At 48.2% G+C, this 22604-nt stretch overlaps 1 protein-coding gene across 2 annotated transcripts in view; it reads left to right on the top strand.

Annotated features, from left to right (window-relative positions):
- Mapk-ak2 (MAP kinase-activated protein kinase 2) overlaps nucleotides 1-22604 on the top strand; it is a 99644-nt gene that overhangs the window by 67613 nt on the left and 9427 nt on the right. For both annotated transcript variants that reach the window (XM_077683826.1, XM_077683827.1), the window contains exons 3-8: nucleotides 7249-7313; nucleotides 10854-10933; nucleotides 11047-11173; nucleotides 12154-12229; nucleotides 14023-14147; nucleotides 21071-21156. In XM_077683826.1, the coding sequence (XP_077539952.1) occupies nucleotides 7249-7313; nucleotides 10854-10933; nucleotides 11047-11173; nucleotides 12154-12229; nucleotides 14023-14147; nucleotides 21071-21156 (559 nt within the window). The remainder of the gene's footprint in view (nucleotides 1-7248; nucleotides 7314-10853; nucleotides 10934-11046; nucleotides 11174-12153; nucleotides 12230-14022; nucleotides 14148-21070; nucleotides 21157-22604) is intronic.

Genomic DNA, 22604 nt, shown 5'->3' on the forward strand with positions numbered 1-22604 from the left:
ATCGGACGACTCATTTGTTTCCGCACAACTTACCGCAAGCTAAGTGCTTTCTTAGTGTTCGATACATATGTTAAGTGCTCTATGTAACGTATGTGAAAGGTGTCGTCTGTGTGAGTGTCAGAACAAGGAAACATGCCATATTTTCCTGCATCGGCGAAAGCGAATTCGGTGTTGCTTAGCCTGAATTCTTCAAATTCGCGTCGCTAGACGATTGCGACTGTGAAATACAAGCGGGTTTTACAGCAGTTGCAGCATTGTCATAGCTTTGGTGCCCAAGGCAATTATGTACCGAGTGTAAAAAATAACTTCGAGACGCTTACCTGTAGCGAGCATTTTCGTTTTGCAGTTGTCATCAGCAACATGCGTTTTTTCTAGTCTGTTAAGCATATACATATTCATTACGCTCAGGAATCCACTTTTGCTATTGTCACTAATTTTTGAGTTACTGTTAAGGGGCTTGAAAGCTTTCATTGGTCGTTATTATCTCGCACGAATCGTATGCAACACAGCGTATCAACATAACCTCGCCGAGAAGCGTATGACAATCGCGCTTCGCCGCTCCTTGCCATTACCCGCCGCTCTACTAACCCTGGGCGATTTTCTTATAACGAACATCAATATTTTCTCCCGTGGCACCATCTAATGCACCCAGTGACTGCAATGCCTTGTGTTTTGGAAATATAAAACTGTTCGCAGACATATGCGCGAAAGGGCAACGACGACGCCATTAGGGGATCGACGCAGCAAACAGACTAACTGCATGCGTTTCGTCTTCCCGTTACTCCTTATAGATCGGCGGGGACGAACAGTTAGTCCGAATTTATGCACACGGCACGTACTGTGCCGCAGATACTCCCCTTGAAGATGAACGGTCGCCCGCGAAGACTAACGGCTGTATTTTAGTCCCTATTTTAGTCCTTTTTGCCTAAGAGTGTGGGGAAACGGGCTTCTCAGGAGGAGGCTGTGGCGCGTAGCATAGCGCGACTGATACGCGCACGCCGGCGCTTTTATCGCGTCAGGTTGGGCAATTCGTAAGCGTCGGAGCTCGCCGCTTATCTCGCTCATACGTCTTGTTTTTTTTTGATAGCACGTGAAGCCTCTGCCCGCGTGAACCGAGCGTCCCCGGAATAGTGACGGTGTCGATAAAACGGTGCCCAACCTGTGCGTGTTGAACGCGATACCATTTTGGGGACTCTTCGTTGGAAAAGCACCCATTGCGACATTGCACTTGTGCGTTCTTTTTGTTCTCATGTTTGCCCAAAGCTCGTGTTTTCGCCTCGCAGCGCTCGGTAGCGGGGACTGTCTAATAACTATCTGGGGATCACTCGAGGCTGAGGATGCTGCACTTCGCATTCTTGAGTGCTCTTTCATTGCTGTGCGCTGTAATCAATTGGTGCAATTGGCCTCAGCATGGTTTCACGGGACACGCGGAACGTCCGTAAAAAGGAGGACTACGTGAAGTGCAAACATTATTTAGTGCAGAGATTATACTTAGTAATTCTTCTTCCCTCTCGGCATAGCCTCGGTAATGGGAAATCATTTGCCTCTCGAGCAAGCGCATTTGTATTTATCGCAACGTGCGCTTTGCGTCCATCGCTAATGAAACGTATGCCGATTTCTGACGGCAACGTGTTCTCATGTAAGTGAGGCGCGTTGAGCAAGTTTAGTTTTGATGGCCTGGTGGACTTTTCGTCCATTTGGAACTAGACGACGTGAATGGAATTTCGGCACAGCTGGAACGCTAGCTCGGACTGTAACCTAGAACTAGCGAAAACCTTGAAGTTTACGAATTCTTATAGCTCAGAGGATAGCGCTCTCTTTGTAAGCTTTTGCCTCTCATAAAGTAAGAATTGTTCGCACACCTGTCTGCTTCCAGTCGCATATTTGTCAATTACAGGCCCCTTTGGTGTGTTATTTGACGCCTCAATAGGTTATCCTCGTGGTTTAACACAACCTATTTCTTTGTCACAGATAATCGTAGGATTGTTCTATTTTACTGTTTGTTAAAAAAATTCCCTCGTGATGACGTGATGGTGATGGGATTTTCAGTTCTAGCTGCAATCATAAGACGCGAGAATATGCTTGCTACGTGCGCGACGCCGTGCAGCACGAACGAGTTCTTGATAGCGGCGGTACTCTGTCTGGTTCGTCGCGCGAGAGCAACTCAGGTAAACACAAAGCCGTCCTTCGCAGTGAGGGAGCGATGGGCTGTGCAGCCGAGTGAGGCAACCGCTGTTCCGAAGCCGCTAAATTAATTTAGATAAAACGTCTGACGGCTCATTAGAAACTTCGCTATATTGCCCATTTATTCATCCTTTCAGCGCGAATGAAGAGCCAATGAAATCCCCCCCCCCTTTTTTTTTGTTTATGGCTAATACGGCTCACTCTAAGTGACCGACGCCGCCCAGCCAACTCACGCGGAAGCACCTCGGTTGTTATATGGCATTTCAATGGCGAAGTTGCGAAGAACGCAAATTCCGCCGGTAAGAATGATAGATATCCACCCCTTTATGTAGTGGCAGCTCAAACTCACAACCACACTCGTAGCACCTTTTCGACCTCCATTTGTGTAACGAACCGGGTGCAAAACCGCCTGATGTGCCCAGGGGCATAATCAAACTGGCGTGATTTATGACGTCATATATGTGTAGAATCGGGCTCTATATGGGGGTATTTGGTCTGTTTGCGCGGAACCATAGAGGTCCGGCTACAGCTGGTGTTGTAAAACCTGCTCTCTCTCTCTCTCTCTCTCTCTCTCTCTCTCTCTCTCTCTCTCTCTCTCTCTCTCTCTCTCTCTCTCTCTCTCTCTCTCTCTCTCTCTCTCTGCGTAGTCAGGGACAAGAAATTTGACCGTGGTGTGCACAGCGACTACCGCACAAAACCACGAAGCAGCGAACTTCGTTCGGCAAAGTTAAAAAAAAAATGCAAATTCGTCGTTTAATTTGACGTTCGCGTCCGTCTTGACTTGAATGGAACCAAAATGCGAACCTCTTGTGACCCAGGAAGTCTCTGTAGAAATGAACCTTTTTCATTTCCAATGGTTTATCTCCCGCACATGCACCTACCTTTACGCATGCTTGCCTCGGAGGTGGCCCTGGGTGCTTCCTTATTACAGGGATTTATGATTATGTAAAGGGTGTTTTAAATGCCACAATTGACCCGCGTCACCTATGGGGCTAATCGTCACCCGCATTGCGGATGGAGTGACATATTTCTGCGAATGATTGGGCATTAGAAAATCAAATTTATAAAGATAGAGGAGGGATTATCCTCCAGAGTTACTCCTGTCCTATGAGTCAACGGTACACTTTTGACCACCCACCCGCCGCGGTGGCCCAGGGACGCGAGTTCGATCTCAGCCGCTGCGACTGCTTTTCTGATGGAAACTAAAAGCGAAAAAGCCCGTGTGTAGAGACTTGGGCGCACGTTAGAGATCTCCATGTGCTGGAAATCACTGCTGAGCCCTCCACTACGGCGCGCCACATCTCCCAGGTGTGGCTGCGGCGGGTTAAAACCCCAAAAATGTGACTCGAATTTAGACCACTTAGGGATATTTCATGCGTGCGCCGAAATCTAGACAAGCGGCCGTTTTCGCATTTTGCCTCCATCAGAAAAACGGCCGCCGCGGCCGGGATCGGGCCAGCAACTCAGCGGCCCAGCGCTTAACCGCCAGATTTATTTGACGTGAATCGGGTACAAAACGAGTGAAAAATAAGCCGCGGAAAAAAACAGTATGGTGTTATGAACGGAAGCTCAACTTTGCCCAGAATCGGTTATTTTATTCAACGTAAATGGCGGTTGTTGAACTATTGGCGAGTACGGCGCTTAGGTCATGTATAGAAACACTGGCAAGAAAGCTAAAGCTATGGAATATTTAAGCGGCACCGAAATATTCAATATTTTTGTTTTAATCACACGGATTTGATGCATCTTTGCTGAAGGATGACGGTTGAAACAAACTTCGTGTCATGTAATTGTGTTCGTAAATTCGCAGTGTCTATATTATCGGTAAGCCAGAAAATTGTTGCTGATGCAACGACGTTGCCTCGCTTGACACTGCCATATTGCGAGCCCCTATAAGGAAGGAGGCAAGCTAGCGTGGACTAGAACGAGCCCGGGAGCACGAGTTACTTTTCTTCGCGAGGACAGGCGCTTGCTTGTCTGCGAACGAGGAAAGTGCGCGGTATGCATACGCACGTGCGTGATATGACGGTCGGGGTGATGTTAGTTGCGGCTGTCCTTTCGTACGCCGCCTCGGGCCTGGGCTTGGTTGCAGTCGAAACGGTCTATATCAAATACGTGTTTTCCCAGTGATCGCTTGTATGGAAAGGCTTGAACATCATCTCACTGTTTTGTGCATTAAATTGTCGACTATATCAAAGTATTTCCCTGTCCCGCTCGATATGACGGCACTCAACTGATAGCGTGGCTTTCCCGTGCTGTCAACTCTGCAGAATACGTGGGCGTGGCACACATATCGTTATTTGCGCCCCTTCCCCAGAGCTGCGCTTGCTAGTGTGCATGCAATTACTGTAAAGCCCCCGGCGTCACTTAGGACTTTACAATCCTGTCAATGCCTTCGTCTGCTTTCGTATCGGCCCACTGGACTTCCGCGTCGTACAACCTCGTAAAGGCACCGTAGCGCAATGACAACAGCCCGACACCAACAAAACCCCTCAAAGCGCCCTAGCCTACGTAGAGGGTGGATGATTGTTGCAAGAACGTTTGTTGTTTTTGTACCCCCTTTGCCGTTCCCACCCCTTCCCTCTCGGGTTAGTCGTTCTCACGATGTCCACCACCACTGTGGCGTGGTGGCGTTTTACAGCGAAGCTGTGTGTGTCTAGGTTTCCCCATGCGTCAACGGAAGTCGCGTGGGCAAAGAATCGCAAGCATTCACTCCAGTGCTAGTGTAAAATGCTCTGTAGCTGCCAATCTAATGTAGGTGTCATGGGGGAAAAAATCATATACTGAAATTAAGACGACCGTGTCATGGCGCCGAGTTCCGTTAGTGAAGTTGTAAGTGATGTGGAATTCCCGTCTGCTGTTAATACATGGCTTCTATGGGATGGGAACGAAAGGCGCCATTTTTGTCCGGTAGAATAAAGCTCGATCCCTTCCAAGTTTAATTCAGCTATTTGGTTAGGAAGTGTGCCCAATCGCAAATTACGAACAAACGTGTGTTGTTTCGCGCGCTCCTTGCATTGCGCCCAGCTTCGCTTTCCCTTCTTCACGTAGTGGAAGGGCGCTAAATTTTTATGACGCAATAATGAGCAAGACGTCCGTGCAATGACAGCGTCATTCTCAACTGCTCGAGGACTGGGAAGCCGAGCTGCGTTTGTCCCTTGACAATGGTTCTCCGCCCTTGTACGAGGAGGAGGAAGTTGTCGGACGTGCGGCGCCCTTGGGAGTCTGTCTGCTCAGCCGCTGTCAGAATATTGGACTACTTGGCGCCGTCTGGCGCAGTTAGCCGTCGTCTTGCGCCCGCGTTGACATCCGATGCCGGCCCTATTGACAACGTGCTCGTCGCACCGTGTCCGCGCTTGGAGCAAGCGCGGCCGTGTTGGAAGAACAGTGGCGCGCTGTCATCGAGATGCGGCAGCTGCGCGTGTGCGTAGCGCCGTGTAAAGCTGAGCGGAAGTGTGTCTGTGGCCTCGGGTTACGGCCCGTCTGAATGGGTCGTGGCCTCATTCTGTTCGTTGCAGTTTTCGCTGGGTGACTGTGTGCGGCGGCTTCTTGTTGTGACGGTGACCGCGTTGTATTGCGTGTTCACGCTTGTACCCTTTATTAAATGTGCCATCTCTTCTTTGCTGTCGATCCCGATGCAAAAAATGATCAGCTCATGCATGGCGTACTCTTGTGCCGGTCTTAGCCGCGTCACCAGGGCCTCCACGGATGGTCGTTCGTGCATTTCCATGGTCCGCCCCAAGGCTGTCCTACTTATTAAAAATTCCCGCGCCTTCCCGCGAGGGGAACACGAGTAAATGCAGAGCATTGGGGCCTCAGTACTGATTGAAGGCAGTGTTGCTTCCATCGCTTCTTCCGTGATGCTGGAGTAGCAGACACGAGTAAACGTGGGCACGAGCGTCAACCAAGGAAGGAAGGAGCAACGCAGTGACTGAAACACGAGCGACCGCTAGCCGCTATATTTGCAGCGCGCGCAGTAGAGGGAGAGCAGTACGAGGGGGAGAGCGCGCATGCGCAAGCAGCGCGCGCCCTCCCACGACCCACCGCGCTGCTATCACGCACCTGTTAGGCCGAGACCGCGACGGAGCGAACGGGCTGGCTACGACGCATGCGCGCGCCAGCTGCTGTTGAGAGAGAGGAGGGAAGGAGAGGCGCACCTGCTGCGGACGCGAAACTGTTGACACCGTCCGACGCAGGAACAGGCGAGGCTAAGAAATGCTCTGCATTTAAAAGTAGTGACTCTACTTTTTTTTTTTTTTTTTTTGGCACTGCTCAGTGAGAACTCAACCTGTCGGCTCTGAGGAAAGACAGGCTGTCAGTGCGGTGCTGAATGATGCAGAGATTCTTCGGTGTTTTGAATGGCTCTGGGGGATAGTATTTTTGAGAACTCACTTTGTGTACTGGTTGTAATCACATTACGGAATACCAAGTACCAAATGGCAGTGCTGCGCTGGAGGAAATGTGGAAAGGGCAGTGTTTTCGTAGCCGTCGTTGTTGTAGTTGTTGCTATTATACTCTACAGTTATCCTCTCAAAGCTTTTCATGACCTTCGTCTGTTGATCAAGTGGCTTGGCAGTCACTTTCTCTATCTGTCGGCTTCCTATATTTCCCCCCCCCTCCCCCCCTTTTTTTTTTTTTGCTACTCGGAGCTCATTGGACCTCATGCTGATTGGGCTCTTGCGTGCTGTAGCGCTAGATCATGCTTAGACGGTGTTGCATCTTTATAAGTGCAGAGAACATCGTATTTTCTGCTTTACCAGGTGTGTAGTTTGTTGGGTCGCTATAGATCTTTCCCGTCTGGCTATTATATGATAGAAAGGCAATATTGAAATACGCTATCATTTTCTTCTTCTATTGCCTCTTTTTTTTCATACTTTAGACTTTTAATTGGCTGACTTCCTTGTGCTCGCTGGACCATCACCTGAAGAAATCTTCTGCGTGTTATTGTCAGTAGAATGTTGGAATTTGTTTCTCACTAAACATCGCAGTTTAGTGCTGATGCTGTTGAACATGACGACGAAAGGCCCACGCATCCTCACTGTTGCCGCCTCTTTTCTTTCGCAGCATGGAAGGCGGGGAGCTGTTCCAGAGGATTCAGGAACGAGCTGAGGGCGCCTTCACGGAACGAGGCAAGTTATTGTTGTTTTTGTTGCTTCTTTACTCACGGCACATACCCACGTGGGGATTGGCCAAGAAACGGGGTGGCTTTTTTGCTCATAGCACTATAAAGTTGTGGCCCTGCGCGATCAGTGTGCATGCATGTGCAGCTGCATTTCTGTCTTCTTTCTTTTTGTGTCAGCCTGCTAAGTGCTTGTGTGCCACTTGAGTTCGTTTCAACAAACCTTTTGTTCCTTCCGAACTTCGCCTGCCTCGAAAGGGTGAGGTTAAGTTATGTGCGAATCATTATCACTACCCGGTCAAATCATTAACAAGAGCCATAGGAGAAATAATCGCCATAGGGATTTGCTTGATTAGCTGCGTGATAATTGCACGTGGCTGCTGGTCATGATAGTGGAAAATTAGGCTGCCCCAAATGTAAATGATGCTGTTGTAAAATGACTGAAAAAAGTTGTTTTTTTTTCTCTTTTTTTGTTCGCTCCAATAAAAACGTTTTCCCACCTTTACTCTTTACTACAAATGGAATTGCGCAATGCTTGCACTTAGTCATAGACAGAGTAACCTGAAAGGGTGGATCGCCAACCGGAAGATAACGGTGGCATGGCTCATATGTGGAGGTAGTAATTATAATAATAAGATAAAGCGTCTAAGCGAAAAATGCGAGAGCTGATTTTGTCTAAGTGTTTCTCCTCACCTGCGTTTCGTCAAAAGCCTGTTATCATATTTAATTTTCCATTGCCCTTTCACTGCCTTTTTTTCAATGCTCTTTTCTTTCCTGGCGAGACCTGTGCCCTCTGTCGAGAGGCAGAACTTCGCCTTGTAAATATTTTCAGTTAGTAAACACTTTCTCTTTCTCTCTCTTTCGTCAAAACACATTTTACAGCAATGCAACCTTTAAAGAAAAATACCTGCGCATTGCATTCGCTCCCACTACATTATGTGTTGGGTGCCACAAAAAATTGAGTTTTCTGTGACAAGACTAACCATACAGTGCAGGATTGGTGCAGCCCCTATTGACACAAGCTTGCTCTCCCTTTATTTACTACAAGCCTTTTTAAAGGAGCCATGAAGAGAAAATACAACTTTGTGTAATTTGAAAGAACTAGGATTCAGTATCTCACTCAGCTCCATTACAGCCACAAAAGATATTTTTCTTAACGAAAAAAAAAGCAAGAAGTATTTAAAAACTTTCAAATTTTGCGCCACAGTGACGTGTTATGAGCAAGAATGACGTCATACGGGCCAACAATAAAACATAATTTTCAGTGTGTTAACTAACTGCGCGTTAGCATTCAAGGGATGCGGTCAAATGAAACTAGAGGCCCCATTACAGACGTCCAGTCATGTGTCGTCACGACAGGTCAGAGTGGCGGCCGCCAATCGCACAAACAAGGTTCCGTGACGTCATAGAAAAGTTGCGGGAAATTGGCTAGGCGGTCGCGACTGCTTCACACGTTTTCTTTAATACCTCCGTTATTTGTTCGAAGATTGCGATGATATTGGTATCACTGTTATTGGGACTAAGCAGTCTTTCTAATACACCCAACTTGTATTTTGTCTTCATGGCTCCTTTAAGTGTGGCCAGCTCCACCGGCATCCCCGGGCAATCATTTCAAGTCAAGCTGGCCATGACTGACTGTTGCAGCAACCATTTTGTAGTGCGGTGAAGGAGAACAGTCCTGCTTGAGTGAAAGTGTGCCTGAGGCACAATGAGAGGCTCTACTATTGCATCATAACAGCTGTTTTTTCTGTGCAAACGTAGCAAGTGCGCGCAGTTTCCAAGGCGGCTGTGGCATTAAGCCTTCCCGTCATGTGATTGTATACCTTGCAAGCACGTGATGGCAGCTGCACATGCAGCCTGACTTTTCTAGCGGTGCACTCTGACAGTGACGGAAATGTCACTTTTATGCGTTGATAACAGTGATGGATGGAAACAGCCGCAGGTTTACAGTGTGTGTTGTCTGAAACGCATCGGTGTTCAGTATTCCCCTCGTCTAAAGCTCATTTGGTCGGGCGCAAAAAATGAAGAGGACAGAGGCAACCTTACTGTTCCGCATCCGGACCAACTCAGCATGGACATTGGCGTGGCTTCATAAGCTGAACATTATCTCTTCGCCTCTGTGCGGAACGTGTGGTGCTACAGGCGACATCGGTCATTTTATTATGGACTGCCGAGAGCATGCGGAGGAGTGGTTAGCTTTGTTTAAAGAACTGCAAAGGATAGCTGCTCCGCATGCCTCTTTGAGCGATTTAATTTTCCCGGAAGGCCATTGGATCACGAGGAGGGACATCTTTCGTTTGATCCTGCAATTTTTACGGGTCACAAGCCTCAGAGAGTCATGGTGAATTCCCGCGCGTAGCGGTAAAAGGTGCTGATCAGGTGAGCAATTGCCGGTATACCACGCAAGGCTAGGTCCACCCGTCAATAAACATCACCACCACCACCACCACATGAGCACATTGAAGCTTTTCTTGTTCTGTTGTGTTCTCACATAAATAGCGTGCAGTGTGTATTCTGCAGGCATTTATGACTATCTGCATGGCCTAATGTGACAAAATGAATAGTAGGAAGCACTGTGTGAAACGGGAAAGTAGCAAGCTAGCTTGCTTAAAAGTCTAACTACTTCAATGAGGCATGTGGGCTGGAGAAAATGTCATTTAGGATTTAAACCAACTGGATAATGTAGGCGCTCTTAGACGTGCCCAAGCCGTTTCATCTTCCTCGTGAAGAGGACTGTGAGTTGGGCGAGTTGGTGATAGTTCGTGAATCAAGATGAGCGCGAAAAAAAAAACACGTTGCAAAAGAACAAGAAATAGACCTTGGGTGAACCTTGGGTTTTGCAAACAGTCAAAGTGGAAGCCAACAAATGAGCTCACCGAGCATGCGTCTGGTCGGTTCTTTACATTGTTACTATCAGTAGTGTGCATATTAGGCCTACACACCCTGTGATCCACTGCATATTTCCTGTGTGTTCCAAGCTGTACTGCTACAGCAGTGTCTTGATGGGCCTGCCGCAGGGTTAAAAAATTCCGGGCGTGCCATTGAGTGCGAGTTCTGACCTGCCGGTGATGCCACAGCCTCGCTGCCTTGAATACGGCAATATTGTCTTGAGCTTTCGGTCGCCCAGCAGGTGATTAGTCGTCACATCCTGTCCCCCATGCACCCCTGTTCCGCTTAAGTTCCACATAAGCCCAACTTCCCGTTCAAAGGGAGTGTGTAAGTGTGTAACTGCAGGGCCAGGCAGGGGCCAAAGACCACACGTGGAGCTTGTGAGCATCGGCATTTTGCTATGGAAATTAGGAGGCCGTTAATAGAGACACGACTTACGTGTTCTCTGAAAAGAAGGTTCACTGTAGTGGCAGGTGATGTGTGCTTCCCCGGGGGTGTTATCTTATTCTACGGGGAGGAGGGTGTTGGACATTCGCTCACATGACAAGTGGATCATGGCAGTTTTTTATTCATGAGGGAAAACATGTAGCATGCCGGTTAGTGGTTTCAGGGGTTTTCGAGTGTGTTGTTTGAGCCGTGCCCCTCCTGGCTCTATTTTCAGAGGCGGCCGAAATCATCCGAGACATCTGCAAGGCAGTGGCTCACCTTCATCGCATGAACATTGCACATAGGGACCTGAAGGTGAGTGTGTGCTTTGCGGGGTGCTGCAGCTTTTCTTTCTTCTCGCGTTGCTTGCTGGTGGCTGCTTTGAGGTGAGAACGGTTTTGCCCCACCCTGCTCCCTTTTCATTGCAGCCTGAGAACCTCCTGTACTCCAAGCCCGGCGACAGTGCGGTTCTCAAGCTCACAGACTTTGGCTTTGCCAAGGAAACCACAAACTTCAACTCTCTGCAGACGCCCTGCTACACACCCTACTATGTCGGTGAGTTCGCCGATTGTTCTGTAGCATATGCGCCGGCATTGGGACTGTAAGAACAAAATTTTAATGATGCACAACAACAAAATCATCTTGTTAAAATCATCCATTCACTTTCCTGTGGTTTGTTTTCCTTGCAGTGAGCAGATTTTGAGGGCTTTCCTTACAAAGGGGCAGATCTCTGCATGTATTAGAACATCACAAAGGTCAAAGTGCTTAGGCTGCATAGAAAATTTTCTGTATAAAAGAAAGACTAGCATTAGCCAGAAAAAAAATTGATCTTTCCAAGCCTGTGGACACAAAACAAGAGGGTGGCTCTGTCTAAAGTTGTATCTGTGGAGCTTTCATGCATGGCATTGTCACATCACAGCACTTTTGCAGTCAACTCTGGTCAAGATAGGGCTACTTGATTGGGTGAGAATAGAATAACCAGCTTTGCACTTCGTCACTGAACAAAAAGCTGTCGGCACTGTCAATGCTTATGCTTGAGTGAAGGGTGCGCTTAGCAGTGTAATGGCTATATGACATAAACGTTGTCAGCTTGAGAGCAAAAAAACGTTATAGGAAAAAGCTTGTGCTACCCTGCGGTTATGTTATGTGGGTTGTCCAATCAAAACATTAAGCACCTGCTATCTTGAAAAACATACAGACATTAGCTCTGTACGTTTTGGTGCACTGGTTGTCCAATATTATGCAAATGTCCTTTTCACGAATGTCAAGAGGTTTTAGCATCGACAAGTCTTGTGATGTATGGGGAAATTTAATTTCAGTGAACTGAGGCGGATCGAGCTAGAGGTCAGCTTTGGCTAGTGCGGCATAGTCCCGGGCCTTTGTTCATGGTGGTACACGAGGGTAGTACACTTCTGAACCGTTCTCAGTCATAGTCAACTTGCCCTGGAAAGCTCATTCTGTAAACGTGCCACAGTGGTTCTGATCTCGAAATGTTTCTCACACCTGTGCTCGTTCTCGTTCTCGTGCTGTTGCAGCGCCTGAGGTTCTGGGGCCCGAACGCTACGACAAGTCGTGTGACATGTGGTCTCTGGGTGTCATCATGTACATACTGTGAGCCACCTTTTCACCTATTTGTTTCTCTTTTCTTTCTGTTTTTGTGCCACAGAATTTGTTGTGGCCGTTTTCTTCTTTTGTTGTTCTTGAAAGCTTTGTTTAGCCAAGTAAAGTACGTTGTTGGGCTAGTTGGTCGATCATTATTAACAGATGTACAGCGCAAAAAAGACGAAGGACAAAGAATGCACGAGGACGAAACGCTAAGTCCTCGTGCATTCTTTGTCCTTCGTCTTTTTTGCGCTATACATCTGTTAATATTGTTTAGCCACCTCTGACAAACCTTGGGCCAAATTTGGTGACAGAGCATGATGGCACATGTACGATGGCTCTCGCTCGATGACAGTGATCAGTGAATTGTGGCATTGAGGCACGTGATTTGGATGTAGTAAATGGTATTGCGCGCACTGATGAATGAAAGACGCAATATGCCATAGCGACCTTGATTGCAGCTTGCGAAAAAAAAAATTTGTGGTGTTTAATCATTTGGGATCACTCCTGTGCAGAAGCCTGAACGCGTTCCACTTACTGCTAGTTTCCTAGCATGTTGTTGTGCTGAGTACTGCTGTCATCCATTCTCATAAAATGGAGAAGCGCAAATGAACAGCTTCGGGCTAAGAAATGGATGGATAGTGAATTCCTCTTTTTCGAGTCTTATTCAGCTGTACTTTCTTGTCCCCTGAGACTTCTTAACTGAACGACGAATTTCACCATAACAACCCAAAGAGATAGCCCATTCAAAAACAGCGCAAGTCTTGGGAATCTAAAGAAGTGTGCTAAGTTTGGGTGTTGCCACCAGGTAGTGTCGTAGGTCTTTGTGGAAGAAGGAAAAATTTGCCTAGTGTCCAAGATTGGTTGGGTTAGATTTTTACAGGTTAGACATATCTTTGGATTTTGGTGTGACATATATTACTTACCTGCTGTGGTAGCTCAGTGGCGAAGGCGTTGTGCTGCTAAGCCCGAGGATAAGGGTTCATCAAGAGGTGTTGGTGGCCTTCTTATTTTTATGAAGGGGAGAATAAAAAAGTTCGGGTGTCAAGGTTTCAGCGCATGTTAACGATTCCCAGGTGGTCGAAATTATTCCGGAGCCCTCCACCACGGCGCACCTCATAGTCCAGGTTTAGCTCCGGCCGCCGAAACCAAAACACCCAAAATTTAAAAAATTGATTGACAGGTATTAGTGATTTTTATCATGGTACCTGCGACGTGGGCTAGTCCAGTGAACCTGGCAGGGACTGGAAATATTCATTTTTAGTATTGCAGCTATTCATATCATTGCACCAGAAATGTTTTGATGTTGCTTTTACTGAGTCGAAATTGTTATCGTAGACCTGCCCTCATTTTCGGTCGGCTGTCCCAGGTTTCCGTAATCTCCGCTCTGTTTTAGAAGGAAGGCCATTGCTTCAAAGCTGTTGTCATGTGCTCTAGATAAGCGAAATTTATGAACAGTGGAGTTTGGAAATGGGAATTTGTTATATCAAGGCAAAAGCGAAATATAGTGCTAACAAAAAAAGCCTTCTCACAAAAGTCGCCGCTTTTAATTTTAAATGTGTAGAACATAAACATTTTTGCACTGAAAGTGTAGGCACTCGGTGTGGTGGGATCAGAAAAAAAAAAAATTGGGTAAATCTAAAAATATTGTTCGCCTGAAGCTCATAGTAACAAGGCTCTGCCATCAACAGCTTTTGCTCAGCTGCGTTTGTTCTTATCGTCGTTGTTCTCTCACAGAGGAAACTTTGTGAAACGAGGGGTGCGTGCATACAAACAAGTGCCGCTCTCGTGTGCTGTTGCAGGCTGTGCGGGTTCCCACCCTTCTACAGCAACCACGGCCTGGCCATCTCCCCGGGCATGAAGAAGCGCATCCGGGCGGGCCAGTACGACTTCCCCAACCCCGAGTGGAAGAACGTCTCCCAAGACGGTGAGCAGCGGCATCCTCCTTGTGATCTTGCGAAGGAGGGCTTACAAAAGTAGTCGTTGATGCGCGAGTGCAATCTTTGATCAACTCGACGTGCTGTTTCGTGAGTCGTTTTGAGGCTAACCAAGCAGGCTTTTTGCGACAGCAGGACAGACTTGGTTGTTGTAGCTCCTGGGGGACTGATGTGCGTGCTGGTTAACTAACCCTTTGAGGGTCGAATTTTTTGGAAAAAAACTTTCCCTGGTGGTCAAATTAGTTTATTGCAGATTTGGAATGTACAAAATGTCTCAAGTCAGGATTAAATGGTAAAAAATTATCAGTAACAGTATTTTGGGGTCAGCATCACTTAGAACTGAAAAATGTTCAATAGTATTTCAGAGTGTCGTATTCCTTGAAACACGGGTCTACGCACAGTGCCTTATCACAGTCTGCACGCATAAAGCGCATGTCCGAAAATGAGCTGTCTTCTTACGAAGAAAGACTGTCTTCCGATTCAGACTCGGTGAAAGGAGCAAACTCAGAGTCAGAAGAGTCATCGCGGTCGGTGTCATCAGAGCGGGCAGTTCGTTGAGCCATATCGCCGCTTTGCCGTGCATCTGAAGAACTTGAAGGCAACCCAGTAAACGAGGAGAGCGAGAATAACTCATGCGCGCCGGTGATGAACAAGCTAATAGCAGCACCAATATAGATAGAAATCAACTTCCGCCGCCCCCGCAACGGAGTCTCCGATTAGAGAGAGAGAGAGATCAAACTTTATTTAAAGCGGCCCATGTCCGGGCTGCCGAAAATGTGGTTCTGGTGGGCCTGGAAGACGTTCAGGTGGGAATTCCGCAGGTGTCAGGGCCCCGCACGTGGGCCACACAGGGGTGAGACAGCTGCGCATATTGCGCACTTTTGATACAAATCTGCTTTCCTGCGCCAGGCTGCTCCAAAAGCTTGGAAATTGCCGAAATTGCGCCAAACTGCTCCAAAACAGTCTGAGAGCCAAGGATTTTAACGCTGCCGCCAGTTTCAGTGGGGAAAAATGCTTACTGACGGCATAATTTTCCAGCACCCCTGTTTGTAAAGGTTTAATTGATTGGTCATACAATAAAACACCTGCATAAAATTGTCCCCAAGATAGTTTTTAGATAGTTTTTTCGAAGGTCATCATGTCGGGTTGCACATGTTATATTCTGTGATTTTTTTTAAGTTTTCCCATGGAAAACAATTGCAAAGTCCTGTAGAAAAAATACGTATGTGTACTCAGGCGACAAACTACTGGTGAAAATTGATGAAAGGACGGCAATTTTGGAGCGCCGTATATCTCCATAACGACATTACTGGGCGCCGCCATCTTGGTGCGGTGAATATTGGAAAACATGGCCGTCGGGCGAAGCAGCTGCTCGTGGTTCAGGCAGAGTGCTCTTCGCCAATTTCTACTGTGGTTTTGGTCATGGGGGTGGCTGGGTTTACATTTAGTCGTTTGATCTGTTGAGGGAAGTTGCGTGAATCGAAGAACGGGAGTTCATCCAAAACAATGTGAATTCGCCGTGTTTCGGCCTCGAGTAAGAGGCGCGGTGCGTGCTTAAAGTGAAATTTCGGACTCATTGCGGTGTTATAATAAAACGCTGAGCTATTGCTGCGTTTGACAGCGACGTTGCGAGTTGCGGAAATGGGACGATCGACACTGCAGAAGTGGCGGCGCAGGCTACATCGCCGCAAAATGTTCAAGCAGTGTCCGATAGCGGGACAGGCTATTATTACACGCTAGTAATAATAGTTCTTCTATCTGAAGTGAAATTTAATGCCAAGAGGGAGGTGGCTAAACATACCAAAGTTATTCAAATTGCGATCGTAGTGAACGCGCACCTTGGGGATTGAAATGGGAGGGCTGATGGGGTGCGAAGATTGTCACCTCGCTTTGCGCAACTTTTGCCATGCCTCTACAATTGTGTGTAAAGCCGAGTCTGGGATTCCAAAAATAATAATTTCAGCGTTCCCATGATAATAAAAATGCCTTACGATTGCTTAGTTTTTCGATTCGATGTTTTCAACGGCACTCCATGCTATCTATGTATAGAGCCGAAGAATTTATTAAAGGGGCCCTGAAAGGCATTTTGAGCACACTAAATGAACTAGCGCAATCGCTAGATTGGGTCGCCAACGTCACCTGTGCCAAGTATTACTCTTTTACGCGCAGCGGAAAGCTCACACATTTGTTGCAAAGTTTGTCGCTTTTTTCTCACCCTTTCCTTCGTGTTTTTGGACGCCGCCATCTTCACATGTCTACATCATCGATTCCCAGATGTTCGTCATGAGCTAGACATCCTGCTATTGGGCGGCTTTTTCACGCACTTCCGGCAAAGAGATGAGTCGTCTGCTCAGCGTCGGCTCGCCGGCTGATCTGCCAGCAGAGTGCCGGAGTGCTTTGACATTTTACGACAAACGAAACAAGTGTAAACAAAAGCTTAACCGTTTGTATTGAATGCAACACGGCCATAACACGACGTGGATTTTATCTTACGTGAGTACGTACCATAAAGAAAGTCCCGTGGCACTTCTTTGGTGCAATCGCAGAGAACGCCCTGAGCCGAATGCCCGGGTTTGACGCGTACATTTTATTCAACTTCAAAACAATCCAGAGATGCGTTTCGAACGAACGCAACGTCACAACATGCGTTGCAAGTCTGAACCGCGATTGACAGACGATGAGTTGCCTCCTCCTGCCCGTCGTAAATACGGCACTCACCTCACACCCGGTTTGCGGGGAGAGCAGCAAGTCACAACTCTGGCGCGCAAGCGAGAAGGCTTTTAGCCAGGCACACTGCACATACCAAATGCGAGGTTGAGTGGTACGTCGTTCGAGAAAGATAATCCAGACCATGGGAAGCACTATCCACCCGCAGAAGTACAATGTCGCATTTCATCGCGAAACGAACGCGTCCACAACACACAGGAGGCGATGCACACACACACACACAGCTTCGGTCGCTGCATTGGCTTAGCTGCAAGCTTCGTTCGGACAATCAGCGATGCTACGACGATACAGAGCTGCGTGAGGACGACGTGCTAACCACTCCACGTATTTAAAAACACAGGGGCAAAGAACTAGGTTCATCGGAAGCAAAAAATCTTTCCTCCATTATAGTGCCTGAAATATACTGGCTAGTGTGCCGAGGGCGGGCTCCAGGCGGGCGCCGGGAGCGATGTACGCGGCCGTCTGCCACTTGGGGCGCTGCCGTGCGGGAGTGTGCGCGTTCATCCGGCCCGAGCAGATCGCGCGGTTACCTCCGAGCTGCGTAGCAGACGGCAGCGGCAGAACTTTCCATTCCCGCTTGCGACGAAAGCGAGCGAAAGCGACGGGAATTCTGTCGCGCAACCAAAATTTGTCCCGACCATTCGACAAAAACGATCGTCGCGCGACAAAGCGACGGAATTCCTGCCGCTCTCACTCGCTTTCGTCGCAAGTGCGAACGGGCCTTTATGCGCAATCTCCGCCCCACATAAAACAAGCTCTTGCTTGTCGCCTGAGCATACGGTTGATATCTGACTACGTTACACTGTGCTTGCCAGTGTATTTAAACGATGTCACTAGGTTTGAAACGTACGCGCTCGGCGTGCAGCTTTGTAAACGCAAGCGGTTTCACATACGCACGCTATTTTGCTGCTAATAGAGTTTTAGTACAGCGTTTGTGGCCTTTGCATACGCTAAACGCTAAATTTTTGCGTCCCGCTACGTGACACCGCGATGGGAGTTTTAGTAGAGCGTCTCATCTGTTTCGCGTAGCGACAACTCTGGTGGAGATCAGTGGTAGCGACACACTAATGCATACGGCGCCATCTGTCAAATGTTTTCCGAAATGTCTCGCCGGCTGATCTGCTAGCGGAGTGCCGGAGTGTTTGGACATTTTACGACTATCCAAACAAGTGCAAACAAACGCTTTCCCGTCAGTGTTGAATGCAACACATGGGTGCAGCTTGTCAGAACACGGGTTCTCGCTGATCGAGTGCAGCGTTGGTTTGCTCTTCGCCTTCACGTTCATCGCCGCTGATAAAGCGATCCGATCCGGCGCGTTTTGTGCACGGGTTCTGTGTCGGTTGAAAATGTCTTTTTTCACATGCCGCCGGTAGTAGGAATTACAACCACCACAAAATAACACCCGGCACCAGCGGGGCCACATCTGAGACCGCGCTTTTTGGATAAACAGTGCGCGGTGCACCAAAGGGAACGAGCGCACGATTCTCCCCACGCGGCTGCGAGTTCGCCGCCGATACCAACTGCAGCCCTGCAGCTACGTACACCGCGAAAGGGCAAGGCCAGGCCGCACACATGCGGCCAGGTCATTCGTTCGCTTTTCCAGCCTGTGTCCATGGTGTCTACAGAGATGAAAAAGCCGAAAGAGCTGTCCCGTAGCAGACGGCAGTCTGTGGGAGCGCAATAGCGGAAGTACGTCACCGCTGAGGAGCGGAGCATCATGGGAGGGGAGGCCAACAGCGAAGAAACAGTTGAAAGGAGGAGGAAATACGGCACGACGATAATTCGCGGTTTTTGATTTACGATTTCTCAGCTAATACTCATCGCTTTAACAAAATTCTTGCAGGAGGAGATTGCTAATACATTGCTTTATTTGGTTACATGTACATCCATGCATCGGCGGAAGGCATTTCAGGACCCCTTTAATGGCTTGTAAAAAGGTAGTGCAGTTCGTGCCTTGTGATACTCTAGTAAAAAAAACTTCATTGAAAGGCTGTTTCAGTGTTATGTACGTTCAAAACCCATTAAACAGTGCGCTCCGCCCCCCCCTCCCGAGTTGCCAAAAATTTGATTTTTAGGCTCTAAGGTGACGTAATAAATGTCTGCTCCAAATCATGGTTCTTCTGCTCCAAAATAGAGATTTCGCTGCTCCAAAAACTGCTCCCAAATCTGATTCAGCTGTCTCACCCCTGAATGTGCCGGGCGAGGCGAGGCCAAAGGATGGGGCGAAGATCAGGCGGAGGAGCGGCCCAGTTTTCCCATGAGTATGGAATGTGGGATGGTAAAAGGTGTGGATGAAGAAAGTGAGGTGATCTCCTGGCGCGAGGACAAGTCCAGTAGGTGTGTTTAACGTCGGGATAGGCACCACACACCTGACAGTGGGGCGTGCCATCTCGGGTCATGATATAGTGAAGAACGAGGTCACAAGGGAGGGAGAGAGTCTGAGCCTGGCGGATGTAAGTGCCTTCGCGGCGTGTGAGGTCAGAAGTGGGAGGAGGAAGATTACAGCGAGATCTGCGAAGGTCCTTCAGCTGTTGCCTCCGGGCCTTGCGATGGGCGGCGCGTTCTTCCTTGGGGCTGTAGTTCCTTGGGGTTCATGCCCTTGCTCGTGCAAATCTCCGATTAGGTTACTTCAGTTCCAAGCAAGGAGGGCAAGAATACCTAGTGAGCGTGGGTAATAAACAAGATAAGAGCAGCGCCAATACAGATCGAAATCAACTTCCGCCGCCCCTGATAGCGAGCGCCGATCAAGTTTCGCGCGCCTCCGATGCGATCACGTGGCGAAACTGAAACCACGAAATGCGTTGACACGTACAGACGCCATAACGCTCCGAAGCCAGAGAGTTCTGTTTTTCACCGCAAGAAGGTAGCACAATCAAATTTCCTCCCAGGGAGCATGCATCGTTAATATGGCGCGAAATTTCAAACGGATGCTCGAAATCGTACCCGTACAGCAAAGACCTTGCGGGACGGAAAACCGCCGCAGTACACGTACGGCAAAAACCCTCAAAGGGTTAAAGGCCAACTGCACTCAAAGTTTCGACCTCTTGAAAACCCTATTGCCATGCAGTCTGCTGAAAAAGAAAGCAACATGCAAAATACAGCAGCTGAAATACGCTCGTGGACGCCGCAAGCGGCCAGCAATAATCGGCGATTTTGAAAATGAAACCGAGGAGAGCGCGGCCATTGCAGTGATGTTGCAGCTGTCCAGTGAGCGGCCGGACGGTCACCAGCTCGGGAGAAAGTCTGCGCGCAAGCTCTACGCGTGCACGGGGCAGCAGATGGGTGAAGCATGTGCAGCAGAGCTCGATCGGTTCTCAAGCTGCGTGGCTGGCCAGAGGAAGAAGCCCCCATCGACTGGAACGTCACAGGCGCGTCATGGCTGTTTACGTGATCCGTCGGCAGGTGCAGCGTGGTCTGCAGCGGAGCTTTTTTAAACGGTTCTGACTGATCAACGAGGCGTTTCACGGGGCTGCCACTCGTGTCCAAGCTGACTTGGGGGTACTTACTACACATTAAAAATAAATTTGGTCAAGGTGAAATTTGAGTGCAGTTGGCCTTTAAGGGTCGGATGTGTGAACATTGCAGTGATTGGATGCTAGGCCCAAGGACCTCTTGCAGCTGCCTGCAATGTCCACCACTTTTGTAATTGAGTACTGTTGGCGTGAAAGTGCCTTTCCAAGGGGATAGGGGCAAGGTTGTTTCAGAAAGTGCTTCACAAGCATAGCGTGCGTGATGGCACAGAGGACGGTGCATTTTCGAACATGGGCAGCGAAAAGCACTCACCTTCTGACTCAAGTTCAGATCTCTCTCAGTAACCTCTGCACGCACGCCACTTTTCTAGCCTTGTGGCTTGTATAGAAAAAGCATTTAAGCGCAAGCCAGAATTTGTTCGTCACTGTGCTACGGCATTTGTTATCAAGGTAAGGGCATCGCTTAGTGCTTTTGCAATTCAGCGTGTCTTTTTTTAATTTTAATTTGTGCAATTTGTGAGTTGGGAGTCAACCTGTGTTCCAGTCAATTCTATTTATGGTTTTTAGGCGTTTTTGGCTGTCCGCAGTGGATGCTTAGGCGGTATAAAGCCTATTTGTTTTGTGCCGTGTGTGAGCCACAAATTATCTGTTTCTCCAAGTGTTACCCTTTTGTAGCACGAGCTCATGAACTCTGCCCTTTTCCCAACTTCGTGCAGCCAAGGACCTGATCAAGGGCCTGCTGCGAACCGACCCAACGCAGCGGTTGAACATCGAAGAAGTCCTGGCAAACAAGTGGATTGCGGTAAGTGCATTACTATGTTTGTTTCATGTGTTTGTTTCATCTGAAGCGTGTTGGTTACTATTTGGCGTTTATTCTTACCTCTCTTGCTCTCCGCCTCTGTCTCTTTCTTTTTTTCAACAAAAAAGAACTGAGAATTACTGAGCAAGTGTCAGGCATGCTCATGCTAGAGATACTCCTTAAAGGGACACTGAAGTGATTTGTAAACATTGCGGGATTACTAGCACAAATTGTAGTCTGGAGTCCATAGGCCATGTTTCGACCAATCTGAGCGCGTTTATGTGAATTTATTTAGTAGAAAAATCAATTCGATAATGCTGTCCTCCTCTCTGCACCCTCGTCCATTTTCTGTGGCGTTTTCATGCGACGTCAGGAGGAGATGAGCTTGCAATTGGCTGTGCCACTGCACGGCTTGCCGACCTTCCGACAGAGTCGGTCGGCCCACCGTTTAGTCCGCCAGCCGCCAACGACGGGTCGTCGCAATTTGCTCGCTCAGTTGAAACGAAGCCAGGACATGTTTGCGAATGGAAGAATGTGCCTTTCTTTACTTTGTTAGTTTGTACACTGTATCAAGCTCCGAGTCCGGGTCGCTCCACACACAACGCTGCACAAGTGCACATGCGACGCTTCGCTGACTGGTACGCTGGTAGCAAAATATAAAGTCACTTGAAGGCAAGAGAAGAGTCAGCAAAGTCAATATAGGTACTAAGGAAATAAAATCAACTGAAACTTTTACAGTACAGCGCAAAACTAGGGAGCAGGAAGCACTTTCTTGTGCTGGGTGAACAAGCACAGCGGTCAGCAGCACGACCTCACATCTGCGAACGCTTTTCCGTCTAAGAAATGCAATTGCCAGACGTGAGATATTGTGGAAGTTTGGGGGATGCTTACTGCGCGAGCGCTACAACAAAAGTCACGTAAGATACCTGAAATGGTAAAACTAAATAAAAGTGTAAACTGGTTGTACATTATATACCTTATTTATCCAACTTGGCAGTGCTGTCTCGTGGCCGAGTGGTCTGAAGCGCCAGGATTATTGTTTTGCAAGTCGCAAGTTCGAATCCCCGTGGGTACATGCTTTTTTTTGTTAGTTGATTTTTTTGTTTGCAGCCGTTATTTTCTAAACCGAGTTCACCAGTTTTGGGCCGTAACGTTCACTGCTGCACGAGCGAGTTCGCAGAACGCGCGCAGACTGACACTGACGCGCTAGCCAGTTCTCGTTGGCGTGCTGTCACCACAAGCACCAACTACTTGCGGGCAGTGGGCACAGGCCAGAATCAGCAGACCCTTGGCCTGGTGTGAACACGCTTTTTACGATACAGGCATGAATTAGGCAAGCTCCGAATATGCGGGAAAAGCGCATGGCATTTGAGCGTCTGCGGTGACGCAGAGGGTGTTCATCCACTGTGTAGGCCTCGGCTAGTGATTGCTACGATGGGAGGCTTATCTTA

Source organism: Haemaphysalis longicornis, unplaced genomic scaffold (assembly GCF_048455015.1).
Source record: "Haemaphysalis longicornis isolate Haplotype H1 unplaced genomic scaffold, Haemaphysalis longicornis Haplotype H1 scaffold_9, whole genome shotgun sequence".
NCBI classification, from domain to species: domain Eukaryota; kingdom Metazoa; phylum Arthropoda; class Arachnida; order Ixodida; family Ixodidae; genus Haemaphysalis; species Haemaphysalis longicornis.